At 40.6% G+C, this 14896-nt stretch overlaps 1 protein-coding gene across 6 annotated transcripts in view; it reads left to right on the top strand.

Annotated features, from left to right (window-relative positions):
• The window catches only part of TMTC2 (transmembrane O-mannosyltransferase targeting cadherins 2), an 847045-nt gene that overhangs the window by 406070 nt on the left and 426079 nt on the right, over nt 1-14896 (top strand). Inside the window, exon 12 of one of the 6 annotated variants that reach the window (XM_032645687.1) lies at nt 5756-5799. The exons of the other annotated variants lie outside the window; for them this stretch is intronic. Coding sequence (XP_032501578.1) covers nt 5756-5785 — 30 coding nt within the window. The 3' untranslated portion in view covers nt 5786-5799. Of the gene's footprint in view, nt 1-5755; nt 5800-14896 lie in introns of those variants that run through there. 6 annotated transcript variants of the gene reach the window in all.

Below are 14896 nucleotides of genomic sequence, written 5' to 3'. Positions count from 1 at the left end.
GAGCGGGGGCTACTCTTCATTGCAGTGCGCGGGCTTCTCATTGTGTGGCTTGTTGCAGAGCACGGGCTCTAGGCGTGTGGGCTTCAGTAGTTGTGGCACTCGGGCTCCGTAGTTGTGGCTCGCAGACTCAGTAGTTGTGGCGCACGGGCTTAGTTGCTCTGCGGCATGTGGGATCTTCCCAGACCAGGGCTCGAACCCGTGTGCCCTGCATTGGCAGGAGGATTCTTAACCACTGCACCACCAGGGAAGCCCCTGACTAGTGTTTTATCCTTTATTTTACTTGAGGCTCTTCTATTTGGAGTGCACTAGCTAGATGAAAGCTTTTTATAGGCCAGAGAATAATTGTAAAATATGAATAATATGCCATTTCCCTGTTGCAGTATAACAACAGTAAATACATTTGCTACAAGTCTTTATGATCATTGACTAATCTGTGTGATTCCCTTTCACCAACCTTGTCCACCTTCTCTCTGTTATACACACACACACACACGTGCTTGCACACACGTCCATGTACACACACACACACACACACAGTCTCACTCTAACTCACTCACTGTGTGGCTGGAAAGTCTACAACTAAACTTGAGTTCAAACATAAGTGTCTGTTCATTTGATCCTCCAGGAGAGGAAGTCATGAGGATTGAGACATACTTTGAAATGTTTTGATTAGCGGAGGAAATAAAGTGAGATCAAAGCTTTTGTCCTTCAGTGAGCAATTTAAATCCAGACAAGCAAGAGTCCAAAGGAGATGAGGGCAGGCACTTCTTAAGCTACTGTTGTAAACACCTTGGCATATCTCTTCACACTCTCCTCTGTGCCTGTCAACAACCAAGCTGAATCACTCCTCTATCTAGGGCACTCTCCTGTCCTCATTCTGGAAAAGAAATACCACTCAGATCATGAGAAGACATGGCAAATGTAGATTTGTTGCTCTCCATTTTCAGGATAAGAGAAATTGCCAAAATGACCTTTAAATATCTTAGTTTTAAACGTATTTCATCTTGGAGACATTAACCAAATGATTCAGCAATATGAATTCTCTAATACAGGAAGCAACACACTCAGTAATTCTAAGCGCTGCTGAAAATGAGGTGACCACTGGAGCACCCCAATTATATCACCTTTCTCCATTGGCTTTAGCTCCCCGGGTGATGTTATATGCCATACATGGCATTCAACTTGCTCCTTGGAATTGCAGGGCAGTGGGGTCCTTCCCATCGATATAAATCTGAATGAAGAGGGTTAATTATTTCATTTTTTCACTCTCAAGATTGTGTTCTGTTGTAATTATCTTTTTTGCATGCAGAGCATTTTGCAGTTTTCAAAAGGCTTCCTATTATTTTTATACTTAGCTCTTGAAAACAATTTGACAAAGTAGACCAGAGAATCGTAATTACCCTCAAATCCAAACTCCAGATGAGGATTCAGAAGCTTAGAACGGCCATACGACTCATTCAAGATCACGTTCAGTACAAAAGCAGGTCTTTCTCCTAACTTTATGACTTTAGTCTAAATCCTGGGCAGGCATTGATGGGTATGGACACAATCAATACACCATTATTCCCTTAGTCTCTGAGGATCAGATGTGATTGAGGAGTGTTTCCATCTGAAAAACTTGCACTGAAAACTAGAGACCAATTCCACCTACATCCCTACATGGTGAGAGGGTAGAAAGAGGAGGAGAGGATCAGTCAATTGTGCAACAAGAATACATGGGTCGCAAAAATAATTTAGCTTTTTCCCAGTCACTTTGTTCTCTTTCTTTGCTTGTCTGTAGTGTGGGGTTGGCATGAATTGCTTCTAATTAAAGTATACCGGAACATAGGTATATGTATAACTGATTCACTTTGTTATAAAGCAGAAACTAACACACCATTGTAAAGCAATTATACCCCAATACAGATGTTAAAAAAATAAATAAATAAAGTGTACCAATTGCAGCTTTCTCCTGCAATTCAGGTGTCAGCTGAGCTCAGCCGATGTTTGGCCTCCCCATCTTCTATGGAATGTTTGGTGCAGTTCCCTAGTTCTTGTGAATACCTGCCTCTCACATCCTGAGGCTCTGAGCCTGGGCTTCCACTCTTCTCTCTTGGCTTTTTCTTCTTACTGCTCTGCCATTCAGAGCAGACTCTTTTCTGATTTCCCCTAAAACCATTTGCATTTGTGTATGTGGCCAGCTTTAAAGGTTTTGGTGGCACAGTGGTTTTAATCAAATAACTTAAAACTGAATATGAACATCCTTGTTTTCTGTATTTCTCTAGCCTCTCCCGGCAAGTGGGATTTCTCACTGGTTACCTCTCTCCATGGGTTTCAGTCCCCTCTCAGGGGGTCCTCTCTCCTGTGCTCATCCTAATCTCAAAACTCCCATTACCTGCTTATGCAAAGACCTCCAGACCTGTCCTCCTATAAGGAAAGCTGATTATCCAGGTGTTTTTCGTAAAACAGAGTTTGAAAACTGGCAGCCCGTAGGCTGAATTTAGCCTCCCCACATGTTTTTTAAAGTGTGAACAAATATTTAGGAATCTAGAGTTTTAAAAAAAACAAAAATAAAAACAAACTTGGGTTTCTGGTTTTCCTTGAAATACAAAATATCTGGCAACTGGGACCAGCTGCTGTTCCATTCGGATAGGACTTTACTCGCAGGTGTGTCATGGTCCCCACCCTCCCCACCCCCCCCACCCCGCTTCTGCTCAGTCTCTAGAGGCATTTGAGTTCAAAACTCCTGCTCTAATCAAAGTCAGTTCCTCCCTTACCAGGTGACTCTGACATCTGCTGTTAATATATTTTTTTCTCCACTACATGATCTTATAAAAGGGTACTCGAAATGAGAGAAGGGGATGGTGGTGGTGTCATGAATTGGGAGACTGGGATTGACATATATACACTAATATGTATAAAACAGATAACTAGGGCTTCCCTGGTGGCGCAGTGGTTGAGAGTCCGCCTGCCGATGCAGGGGACGCGGGTTTGTGTCCCGGTCCGGGAAAATCCCACATGCCGCGGAGCGGCTGGTTCTGTGAGCCATGGCCGCTGAGCCTGCGCGTCCGGAGCCTGTGCTCCGCAACGGGAGAGGCCACAACAGTGAGAGGCCCGCGTATCGCAAAAGAAAGAAAAAAAAAAAGTAGATAACTAATAAGAACCTGCTGTATAACAAATAAGTAAATAAATAAAATTTTTTTAAAAGTGTACTCGAAATGTTCAAAGATGATGATTTACCTAGAATTTTTTAAATATTTGAAAATTTCTTTAGGACTAGGTTCTATCACACCATTTTTTAAAAACAGTTGTTTCCACATTTTGGATATTATGATTAGCGCTGCTACGAACGTTTATGTACAAGCTTTCATGTGTTTTCACGTGTTTTCAATTCTTTTGGATAGATACATAGGAGTAAAACTGTAGGGTCATAGGACCATTCTACATTTAGTTTTTTGAGCTGCCAAACTGTCTTCCACAGTGGCTGCCCCACTTTACATTCCCATCAGCAATGAATGAGAGTCTGCGTCTCCATGTCCTCATCGATGCTTGATATGTTCTTTTTTTTTCCATTATAACAGTCCTACTGGGTAGGAAGTGGTATCTCATTGTGGTATTTATTTGCATTTCCCTGATGGCTAACATCATACCTTTTTTTTTTTTTTTTTTCTGTGGTACGTGGGCCTCTCACTGTTGTGACCTCTCCCGTTGCGGAGCACAGGCTCCGGACACGCAGGCTCAGCGGCCATGGCTCACGGGTCCAGCCACTCCGCGGCATGTGGGATCTTCCTGGACCGGGGCACGAACCCGTGTCCCCTGCATCGGCAGGCGGACTCTCAACCACTGCACCAACAGGGAAGCCCCATCATACCATTTAAATTTTTTTTTAATTTTAGTAACAATGAAGTTTGCAAACGAATTGAGGAAATAATTGACAATATTATGGAAACTTTTTCTCTTTTCTCTCAGTTTGCTTTAATGTTATTAACTAATTCAGATAATGCCTGGCTTATAAAACTTAACTCTTTGTTGGTGTTTGACTAATGGACTGTTGCAATTCATCATGCCAGAAAAAGACCCCCTCCTAATGTACCATATTGCCTCAGAACAGTTATTTTTCATATCCCTTATCTTGCAACCTTATCTATTCAGCTATAGTTATCCAAATAGTTTTAAATGCCTCCTACTGCAGAATTTAATTTTGACGGATGGAGACCCAGTCTCAAACCTACAAAGAGTGTGATGCTGAGGGAACCAAAAAAATGAGACAGATGTTTAAGGACAGGCATATTCTGTTTCACCTTTTAACTTTAACTGGAGATAATAAATGAACACCAACAAAAAAGTCCATATGCAAGAATTTTGCTCTTGAATTTGGCATATTCATTGGGGTTTTTTCGGTTAATAACAAGTGGTAACTTTTGAATTCATAAATACCTGATATATCGAATTTGTAAGTTGATTAAAGTTAGTTTACTTCATCACTTTCTATGCAGAAGTCTATGCCAAACCCTATTAAAAGTTTCATCAGTTTAGGAATTTCTTATCTGAAGGGTCTGTTTGCCCTCTGTCTCTCCATAATTGTCTTCAATAGAGTGAACGTGATTAATGGGCTGTTTCATTTTTCAGGATAAAGCTTTTTCCTTTTCCCAGCAATGCTAGCAGATTACTTGATTAATATCAAAAAGCTCTCATTCACACATAACCTTTGAATAAACAAGTTGTGATACTTTTGGCAACATGTGAAGAGGTATTCCTGTAAGTAGGCTATAAAGGAAATTGCCTTTGTAATTAACTATATAAAGAGGGAGCCGATTTTTTGCTTGTTACACATCTTTTTTATTTTTTCTTCTCTCTTATAAGTGGAGAATGTATAATGAGATTGGGCAAAAGCAGAATGCAGGATATCTTTCTCTATGCTAGGTTTCCATTTGTATTTCCCTCACCACTGGAAGCCAGGAAGAAAACTGTGAAACATTTATAAAACTTAAATAGGGTTTCTAGTTCATAAATTTTAGGGCTCTTTAGCATTCCGTTAAAGTGCAGCAACAGGAAGTAATCAATCCCTTGTTGACTGATAGATATCCCCCCCCCAAAAAAAATTCCTGATATTAATTATTTAAAAATCAGAGTCTGGATAACAGCTGTTTTCATGGAGCAGAGAAAAGGCCTTTATGAATAAGAAAGAATTTTAAATGAAAATGGAGGAAAGTGAAAGGAACTAAAATATATCCTCATCATACAGTAAATACTTTATATGCATCCTATTTCATATAGAAAATTAAAGCTACCCTTTATTGCTGCATTGTTAGTTCCCTATCCAGTAGTCATTTCTCTAATACTTCAACTATTAGAACACCAACTTTGTCATAGATTTTTGCCCAGATCCGGTTGATGGGTTATCATTGGTCCAAGCTAGAGATCAGTAAACTATGGTCTCCTGGGCCAAATCAGTCCCACCATCTGTTTTTATACAGCCTGTGAGCTCAGATTGTTTTGTACATTTTTGAATGGTTGAAAAAAATCAAAAGAATAATATTTCATCATATGTGAGAGTTATGTCAAATTTCCGTGTCCATAAATAAAGTGCTACTGGAATACAGCACTCAGTCATTTATAGATTGTCTATGGTGGCTAGAATGGCAGGATTGAGTGGTTACAGCAGAGACTGTAAGGCTACAAAGCCTAAAATATTTACTATCTGGCCTGTTACAGAAAAAGTTTACCAACCCCTCGTCTAAGCGAATTGTGATAGTACTGTCTCTGGCTTTTCCAGGCTCCAGTCCAGCTGGCAGTGCCCACGTGACAATGAAATGCAAGCAGAGGTCTGCTAGGCGGAATTCTGGAAAGGCTTTGCTTTCTTCAGAAAAGGCTGGCATATTAACTGCCCCTTCAGGTCTTGAATAGGAAAGTGAAATCTGAAGGTGAGAGCAGCCATCTTGCAACCATGGGGTGATGAATATAAAAGGCAAAGCCAGCACCTTAGAGCAAAGGAAAAGACCTGAGTTCCTGATAAAATTGTTAAGCAGCTGAATCAAGGCCAATACCTGCTTATTGCCAGACTTCCTGTTATGTGAGAAAAATCACCCCCATCTGTAAGGCAGTCTTCACTGGGCATTTAGTCACTAGCAGGCAAATGCCTTTCTGACTGACGTGCCCTCTTTCTTTCCTTTAGGTCTAGAACCTATTTGGCCTCAGTTGTAGAAGAGTTGTGGGGGCCAGGAGACCCGTCCTGGCATCCGTTCAATAGGCAGGAAGTAGGTAGCCATCTAATCTTTCCACCGGTAAGGTTGCACCTGAATTTGCTCATCCTAACAAACCCGTGTCCTCTGCAGCATTATCTTGATATTTAGGGAAATGGTTATGAGAACAGTCTATTTCCCTTAGTTACTACAAGTAGCTCACAGCAGAAGGTCGTTTACATTGCTGAGGGTGGTAGCCCCCCTCCCCCTCCCTCCCAGTTAGATAGATGTTCCACCCTCTGTCCTCCCATAAGGTTCAGGTTAGAATGTTATTCCACTCATGACACTATATTCTGAGTGTTATGTCAGTTTATTTACTCAGCTCCAAGTGCCTCAAGGGCAGCATCATGTCTTATTCGCTCTGTCACCCTAGCCTCTAGCACAGTGCCTCATACATTATAGGTGATGAAGGGGTGAATGGAAGGAAAGTGGGCAGTACTGTTGTCAGATAAAAGAATGCAATGAGGAATAAAACAAATATATTCTTTAATTTATCAGATATTTATTGAGTCTCTATTATATACCTTTTTCTGGGCAATGGGAATGGACAAATTGAATAAAACCAGCATCATTAGAAAAGCTAACATTTACTGAGTACTTACTAAACTCCAGATACTGTTCTAAGCACTTTATAAGTGTTGGCTTATTTAATTGTAACAAAAATCCTGGTGAAAAACCTGAGGCACAGAAAGGTTAAGTAACTTGCCTCCGATCACACAGTTAAAAGTGATTGAATTAGGACTGGGATTCATGTCCAGTAGGTCTAGTTCCAGGACACTACTTACTTACTTACTTACTACTATACTTTCAAGCTACTTTTCTGATGTATTAGGTGCAGAGAATATAGTGTGAAGGCTACTGCCCTCCATTATGGAATTCCAAAGCAAAATAATATAAGCTACAGTTTGCATGATGGAGATCTAGGTCCAGCCTGCTGGGTTTCAAGTCCTGGCTGCAGCATGAATTTGGCTGGCCAAAATGTTCGTTCACGTTTTTCTGTAAGATGTTACAGAGAAACCCGAACGAACATTTTGGCCAACCCAATATTTGAGTATGTTAATTAACCTCTCTGTGCCTCAGTTTCCTTATTTGTAAATTCGAATCATAATGATATCTAACTCACAGGTTTGTTGTAGGGATTGCATGAATTAATACATATAAAGTACTAAAGACAGTGCCTGGCATTTTTTTAGGTGTAAAACAACGGTTGGATGTCATTACTGTTGCTGTAGTGGGTAGTTTGGTAATTACTACATTGTAATAATACTAACAATAGCTATTGCTATTGTAATACACTCAGGGGACATGTAGTCAGACCATAAATGATCTCACAAATAATTTTATATAAAGTGATAAGTAGTGATTAAGTGTTGAACAGGTATATTAGAGTTCTCCCAAGAAACAGAACTAGAATGAATAGGATATATTGGCTTCTGGGGAGAATTGGCTCACAAGATTGTGGAAGCTGAGAAGTCCCAAGATCTTCTGGAGACTTAGGGGAGCTGCTAATACCATCAGCTGGAACAATACCGTTCCAGTCCAAGTCCAAGTTCAAGTCCAAGAACCAGGAGTGTGAAAGGTCTAAGTTCCAGTCTGAGTCTGGGTCCAAAGGCAGCAGAATAGTTATGTCCCAGCTTGAAGACAGTCAGGCAGAGAAAGCAAATTCTCCCTTACTCAACCTTTTGTTCTATTCAGACACTCAGTAGGTTGGATGAAGTTCACCCACGGGAGGGCACTGTGTTTTACTCAGTCTATAATTCAAATGTTAATCTCGTGCAAAAACACCCTCAGAGACACATCCAGGATAATGTTTGTCCAAATGTCTGAACACCCCATAGCCCAGTCAAGCTGACATGTAAAATTAGCCATCACAAGTTGTACACACACACACACACACACACACACACACACACACACACACAAATATCCATACCAAAATAAGGAGGAAATACTCATGACAGTACAGTCCATGTTTCTGTAACTGGTCACATGGTTGTAGCTGATATTTATGCCTATCTTCTTCTACCACCGATTCTGTATTTTCTTTGCCTTCAGCAAGTACCTCAGCTGGTCGTGATTCTTTACCTGGTGGAGTGACCCAAACCTTTATTCCGGAAGCTTCTGAGCCATTAGTAGTGCTGCCTGGATTAGGTTGTTGAAGTTTTACATTGATCTTAATCACAGAGCATGGTAATAGTAAGAGACGCCCTACAGGGTCTCCTGTATTCTAGACATGCTCTTCCTTACCTCCATTATAGAATAATAGTCCAATTTCCCTTGACAGTCAGGGTCAATCACCCCAGCCAACACCATAATTCCCTTCTTTGCTTGTTGATTCAGAGGCATGAGGAGTATAAAGTGACCAGGTGGCAGTCTTAACTTCCAGTTCAATGGAATTACTGTGTCTCCTGGTAAAAACATTCTTCTCTCTGGATAAGACCTCTAGGCTGGTAGGGCGTAAGGTCAAGAGAACAGGAACCAAAAACTTTGCCAGTGAGTCACTAGGAGTAATGATGTGTAGTGAATTTCCCATTTTTATCCTTTGATTCCTGGGCTCATGAATCCTGGCTATTGGAGAGACAGCACCATATATTGGATGCTGATTCTGAGCATATACAGCCTTCTGGAGAACCTAGCTGCCGTCCTGCAAGGTATTGCCATCTAGCTGTCACTGTAACTCAGTCTTCAAAAGGCCATTTCACCCGTTATCAAAGCAGCTGATTCAGGATGACCAGTGAATTACATGAGCATGGGCCCATTGCCAATCTTCACTTGCTGTGAATTGAGTTCCTTGATAAGAAGCAATGTAAAACATGGCAGTAGATAAGGCATTCTATAAGTCCACGGGTGGTGGTTTTGCAGAAGCATTTCAGGGAAAGTAAATCCATATCCAAAGTAAGTGTGTATTCCAATAAGAAAAAAATGCTGCCCTTATTATGATGCAAGCCATCCAATATGGTCAACCTGCTACAGGTAGCTGGCTGATCACCCTGAGGAATGGTGCCATGTGGGGGACTCAGGGTTGGTCTTTTGTGGCTGGCAGATTGGGCACTCATCAAGGCCATAGCCAGATTGGCTTTGGTGAGTGGAAGTCCATGTTGCTCACACCATGCATGACTTTTATCCTTGCCACCATGGCCACTTTGTTCATGAGCCCATTAGGTGATGACAGGGGTGGCTGGGGAAAGAGGGTGATTCGTACCCACAGAATAGGTCATCTTCTTCCACTTAATTATCAAAATGTTCCTTTGCTAAGTCACCTTTTGGTGAGCATTCACGTGGGACACAAATATCTTCACATTTTTGCCCACTCAGAGAGGTCTATCCAAATATTTGTCATCAATTGTCCCCAGATTTCCTTGTCATTTCCAGTTTTCCAGTCATATTCCTTCCTGACCATCCAGCCAAACCATTGGCCATAGTCCATGAATTGGTATATAACTGCATGTCTGGCTAATTATCTTTCCAAGCCAAGTGAACATCCGGGGACACTGCCTGAAGCCCTGCCCTCAGCGAGGATTTCTCTTCACCACTGTCCTTCAGGGATGTCCCAGCGAGGAACTGTGTTCCTGCAGCGTCCACTTCTAGGAGGTCCCTGCATATTGTGCAGAGCCATCTGTAAATCAGGATTCTCTTCCTCTATCAACTGAATATAGGGAACTCCCCGTGAGGCCATAGATACAGGCTGAGAGAGAAAAGGTGGTGTAGCAGGAGTGGGCACCATGAGCATTTGGGAGGCAAGATAGGTGACACAATACACTTCTACTTCTTTTCCCCTTGAACTGAAGATGATCCCTGGTGCTGTGTGATCAAGTGGTTAGCTATGTCGATTACACCCACATCAAAATTACTGCTCATATAAAGACTTTCATTTTACTTTATGGTCACATTCTTTACCAACCTCCTGGATTTTTAAAAATTGTGCTTTGCATTGTGTTAATGTTCACTATGCTGAGGAGACCATATAATGTTGGAAAGACATGGATAAATTCATCACTGCCTTGGGGAAATATGTCTGATGAACAGGGACAAACAGTCTTGGCTTGAACACATTTCCATTGAGAAGAGAGCAGGATTTGGAGACCTGGGGGCTAGGCCAGGAGAAGAATGGATCCTGAAGGAGAAAGGAGAAGAAGGCTCTATATGCTTCAGCCAAGGCCTGGGAAAGCTGGGAAGACCCAAGCCCGGAGAGTCAGACTTACTCAGCCATCAAGTCCAAGCACTGGAGGTAGAATCAAAAGCCAGCATAGAGAGCCCTAAATTAGCAACTGGATCCAGCCAAGCGGTGGGTGAAAAGGCCTGAGCAAATCAAGGTGGTTCACGCCATTGCTATAAAAATTCCCAAAGTGTTCCTGGTTACTTCTTGTGGACCTCAGCCTGGCTGGACTTCTCCAGGACATGCAGTGTATGAGGTCCATGCAGCACGTGATGCTTTAACATATAGAGGAGAGTGAAGTATAGGGCAGAGAGGAGAAGAAGCATCATTTATATTCAAAACATCACATTTTTTAGAGCCCTAAACTATCTCATTTGCTCATGCATTTTTCACTTCTCTATAGGGCTATTTATACTTCATTCATTCATTCCTTACCTATCCCTTAAGTTATGGAGAAGATTTAAAAGTCCCTATGTAACGAAAAGAAATAATTCAATGGAATTAGAAGTGGAGAATTATGAAAAAGAAAACATGAACACAAATGGAATACTGAGACAAAGTAGAAAGTCAGGGAACCGTGTTTGTGTTTAATTCCTCAATATAAATGAAAACCCTCAAGAAAAATATGATGGAAGCCCATCTCGTAATATCTTAATGGGTGATAAGGTCAAAATGCAGACTAAATTGGGTATTCAAGAGCCGAGATGTCTCATCCCAGCTCCGTCACCCCCTTCCAATCAACGACGAGCCCTCGGTTTCAGTTTCCTCTCACATAAAACAATAATCATTGCTTAGTGAAAAGAGCCAACGTTAAGAATCAGCAGTGTCTAGATCTTTCTCTGCCACCTGACCTTGGAAAATGTATTAAACCTTTCAGATCCTCAACTTTTTCATCTGTTAAATGGAAATCATGTGGAATTTAGACAATATGTGATGCACGTAGTAGAACACACCATGACATTTGCAAATGTTCTGTCACGGTAGCTGTTTAAAAATAAGGTATCAAAGCAAGTGATCTTGAAGGTCTCATATAGTTTCAAATTCAGATTCTTTGAATTAACTCTTTATCATATGAAATTTTAATAACCATTACTCTTTTATCAGTGTTTGCTAGAAAAATTTATCTGTGAATCATACAACCGATTATATTCTTGGCATAACCACTAGGGAACTCAAGAAAAATAAATGCAAACTGACAGCAAAACTGACTATAAATTGTTTGTAAATCCTTATAAAAGAACAGGCTGCAGATGAAAAGCTTTCCTTGGTTTCAAATGAAACTAAGTTTGAGACAAAAATTTATAAACCAAAATGCTGCGGTGTAAAGGAAAAGCACATAAGAGCTCTTTAGCTCTTATGGGAGATGCTTTCTCCCATCGTCTGTTTTGCAAGATACAATAATAATCCTAATAAAGAATTAATTGGAAAGCTACTTTGGATCACAAGAAATTATGACAAAAGGATAACTTTTCCAATGAATGTCATTGAAGTTTATAGGAAGAAAAACCACTTTTTCTAGGGGAGATGCTGGTTTGTGGGGGGATGGGCTGAGGAATACTGGTTCAGAGAGAAGGAGTCTGCAATGAATGGTCCTGATAGCTTCTTGGATGCTGCCAGAAGAATAGAAAAAGAATTGAAGATGGAATAAAGACAGGATATACCACGTATTAAAGACCTATTTAGGGCTTCCCTGGTGGCGCAGTGGTTGAGCGTCCGCCTGCCGATGCAGGGGACACGGGTTCGTGCCCCAGTCCGGGAAGATCCCACGTGCCGTGGAGCGGCTGGGCCCGTGAGCCATGGCCGCTGAGCCTGCGTGTCCGGAGCCTGTGCTCTGCAACGGGAGAGGCCACAACAGTGAGAGGCCCGCGTACCGCAAAAAAAAAAAAAAAAAAGACCTATTTAGTGATCAAAACTGCATCAGAAGCTTCACTTTGATTTCTTACTTAAGCCTTACAATATCCTAAAAGGGTAGTTCAGTTCTTTTTAACCTAGTAGGAGGGAATCAAGATTACAAGAATTACAAGGATTGAGTAACTGCCCAGGATTCAACTGGTGGTAGATAAGCGATAAACCATGATTAGACAATGAGCTTGTCTGACTATAAAACTTATGTCGTTTCCCCTCTGCCAGGCCGAGAGAAGGTTTCTCTTGGGAAGCCAGCTGCAAACCTATTTCAGCCGGGCTGGACTACTATGTATCACCTCCACAGTAGCTGCCATCCTCATGATTGGGATACAAAGCATGTAGCTGACCAAGCACAGGGAATAGTGTACATCTGTTCCTTTATCTCCTTGGGGGGTGCCGAGGAGGGAAGCAGCAGTGGTGAAAACCATCTGAGGCAGGGCACAAGGGTGCCTGTGGATGGCATCTTACCATTCCTTTCTCTCAACTTCTCTGAAGAGAGGGGAGAGGTTACTGATAACAACAATGTTAAAAATATCTTTACACAAACAGCATTTTTATTATTCATAGAGAACGTCCGAATATATATGGAATGTATCCACATTATTATATATATATTTATATATATTATTTATGTACACATTATTTTATTTATATGAAATACCTTATTTTATATATGAATATATATAATATATAAAAATATTCATATATAAAATAATGTGTGTATATTATTCATATACATTATTATATACATTCGCTATTCTATTCCTCTTCATGGCCATAATTTGTAGCTATGAAGAGGATATGAAAACAGAGTAATCTGAAGTCTAAAATGCTAGCAAGTGACAGACACAAACACAAACCCAGGTCACCTAACTACCTTCTGTTACAGTCCCAGCACTCACTAGAAGATGTCTGCCTGTTTTAATATAATTTGCCAGTTTCACAGGGCAATTGCAAAGCTGACTTCCTATTTGAAATTAAGATTCTTTACTTCCTCAGAAGAAAGCTTCTATATACAAAATATAATGGCATAGTAATGAGCTCCCCTGAGTGTATCAACCCTCTATGCCCACCCTCAAATATTACCCCTCTTTTGCTTCCTGTAGTGTCCAAAGTAAAAATCAACAGGAATAGTTGGTGGCTGGGAGAGCATAGAAATTGGAAGTTCAAAACAGTTGAATAACGTATAGGAATAAGTCCTTTTGAATGGTGAAATCTTGGTTTAGAAATACTTCCTTTTCGGAAGAGATGCTAGGGTGGGGAGAAGGACCCTGTTATTTAGAGACAGACTGGGGACTATGAACAATCTCTCCTTTTCAGTTTCTTGTCTTTGAAAATGTGTAATGCTGCTAAAATAATTCTCAGCGAATTGAATATCCATTGAACAAAAAACATAGATGACATTTTTTTAGATGAAGCCTCTCTGTTTCGTGCTAATTATATCTGACCACCGATATCTTGAGAGCAGTGCAAGGTATTCCTGGGCGGTGTATCAGAAGTTTGGTGTAAGAAATAATTTCTATCCACCTTGTATTTGCTGACAACAGATGAGAACGCAAACACAATAGGAAAATTCCTTTGGGGACTCCTGATCAATCATGTAGTAAAATGTGGGATTTGTGTACAATAATTTATTCATGTTTATTTCTTTGTTGAAGAACATTAAACGTAAAAAATTGGAACATCAACGCAGTTCATCTTGGATGTTCAAAATTATAGAAGTGGAGAAAAGAAAACATCTATGGCAATGATTCTGAACTAGTACTGAATCTGAAACATTGCTTGATCTCAAATTACATCTTTTAAATCAACTTGGGAAATGACATAACCGTATTTAATTCCCCCGAGAAGAATAGTTCAGTTCCAACCACCTGCTAAGTTAAGCAGCAGTGATTATAATGAACATTTACAGCAGGCCTGGTACAAAAGGGGATAATAACTTTATGCATAAGACAAAGTCCTGGGAGGCTACTGCAATCTCAAAGATGAAGATGGCAATTAGGAGAACAGATTTTACAGTGTACTGGAACTCTAGGAGAGGTGAAGGTCAAAGTGCAACATCACATTTCCTTACATTTTTATTTCATTTTAGGAAAAATGGTCACCAAATTCTATCAAACTACCAGTTTTCCAGATTTTTCTTTTACCATGTCTCGTCAGATCACTAGTTTTTCTTTTTCCTGGTGGTAACGGAGATTTTGTTTTCTTGTTTATCGTCCCTTCCCCTGTGCAGGTACAAAAGTTTTCAGCATAACTTATAACAAATGTAAGAAGACCAAAAAATTAAAATAGCTGGTCTCCTAAGGACCAGTAACCCTGGAAGATGTGTCATTAATGAGTCTAGCAGTTTTCTTCTTTGGTCCTTGAATGGATGTTCAATGTTTCTGCAATTTTCTGGCAGTGTTTATTTACGCGTGCAGGTCCACACACATTTTCCATGAAACTAGTTGCCTCAGACTAGTATTATTGAGGTGAGACAGTGATAATAATAATAAGTTTTTCAGCCTTACCTGCCCTGGAATGTTGCCTATGTTTATTCTTCAACCGGAGAAACTGTTTTCATAGCACAGGATCATATTATTAAATATTAGCAGGGACTCCTCATCAAAAAAGA

Source organism: Phocoena sinus, chromosome 10, assembly GCF_008692025.1.
Source record: "Phocoena sinus isolate mPhoSin1 chromosome 10, mPhoSin1.pri, whole genome shotgun sequence".
Classification (NCBI taxonomy): Eukaryota; Metazoa; Chordata; class Mammalia; order Artiodactyla; family Phocoenidae; genus Phocoena; species Phocoena sinus.
The sequence above is the reverse complement of the archived record's forward strand: the minus strand, read 5'-3'. Positions and strand labels throughout refer to the sequence as shown.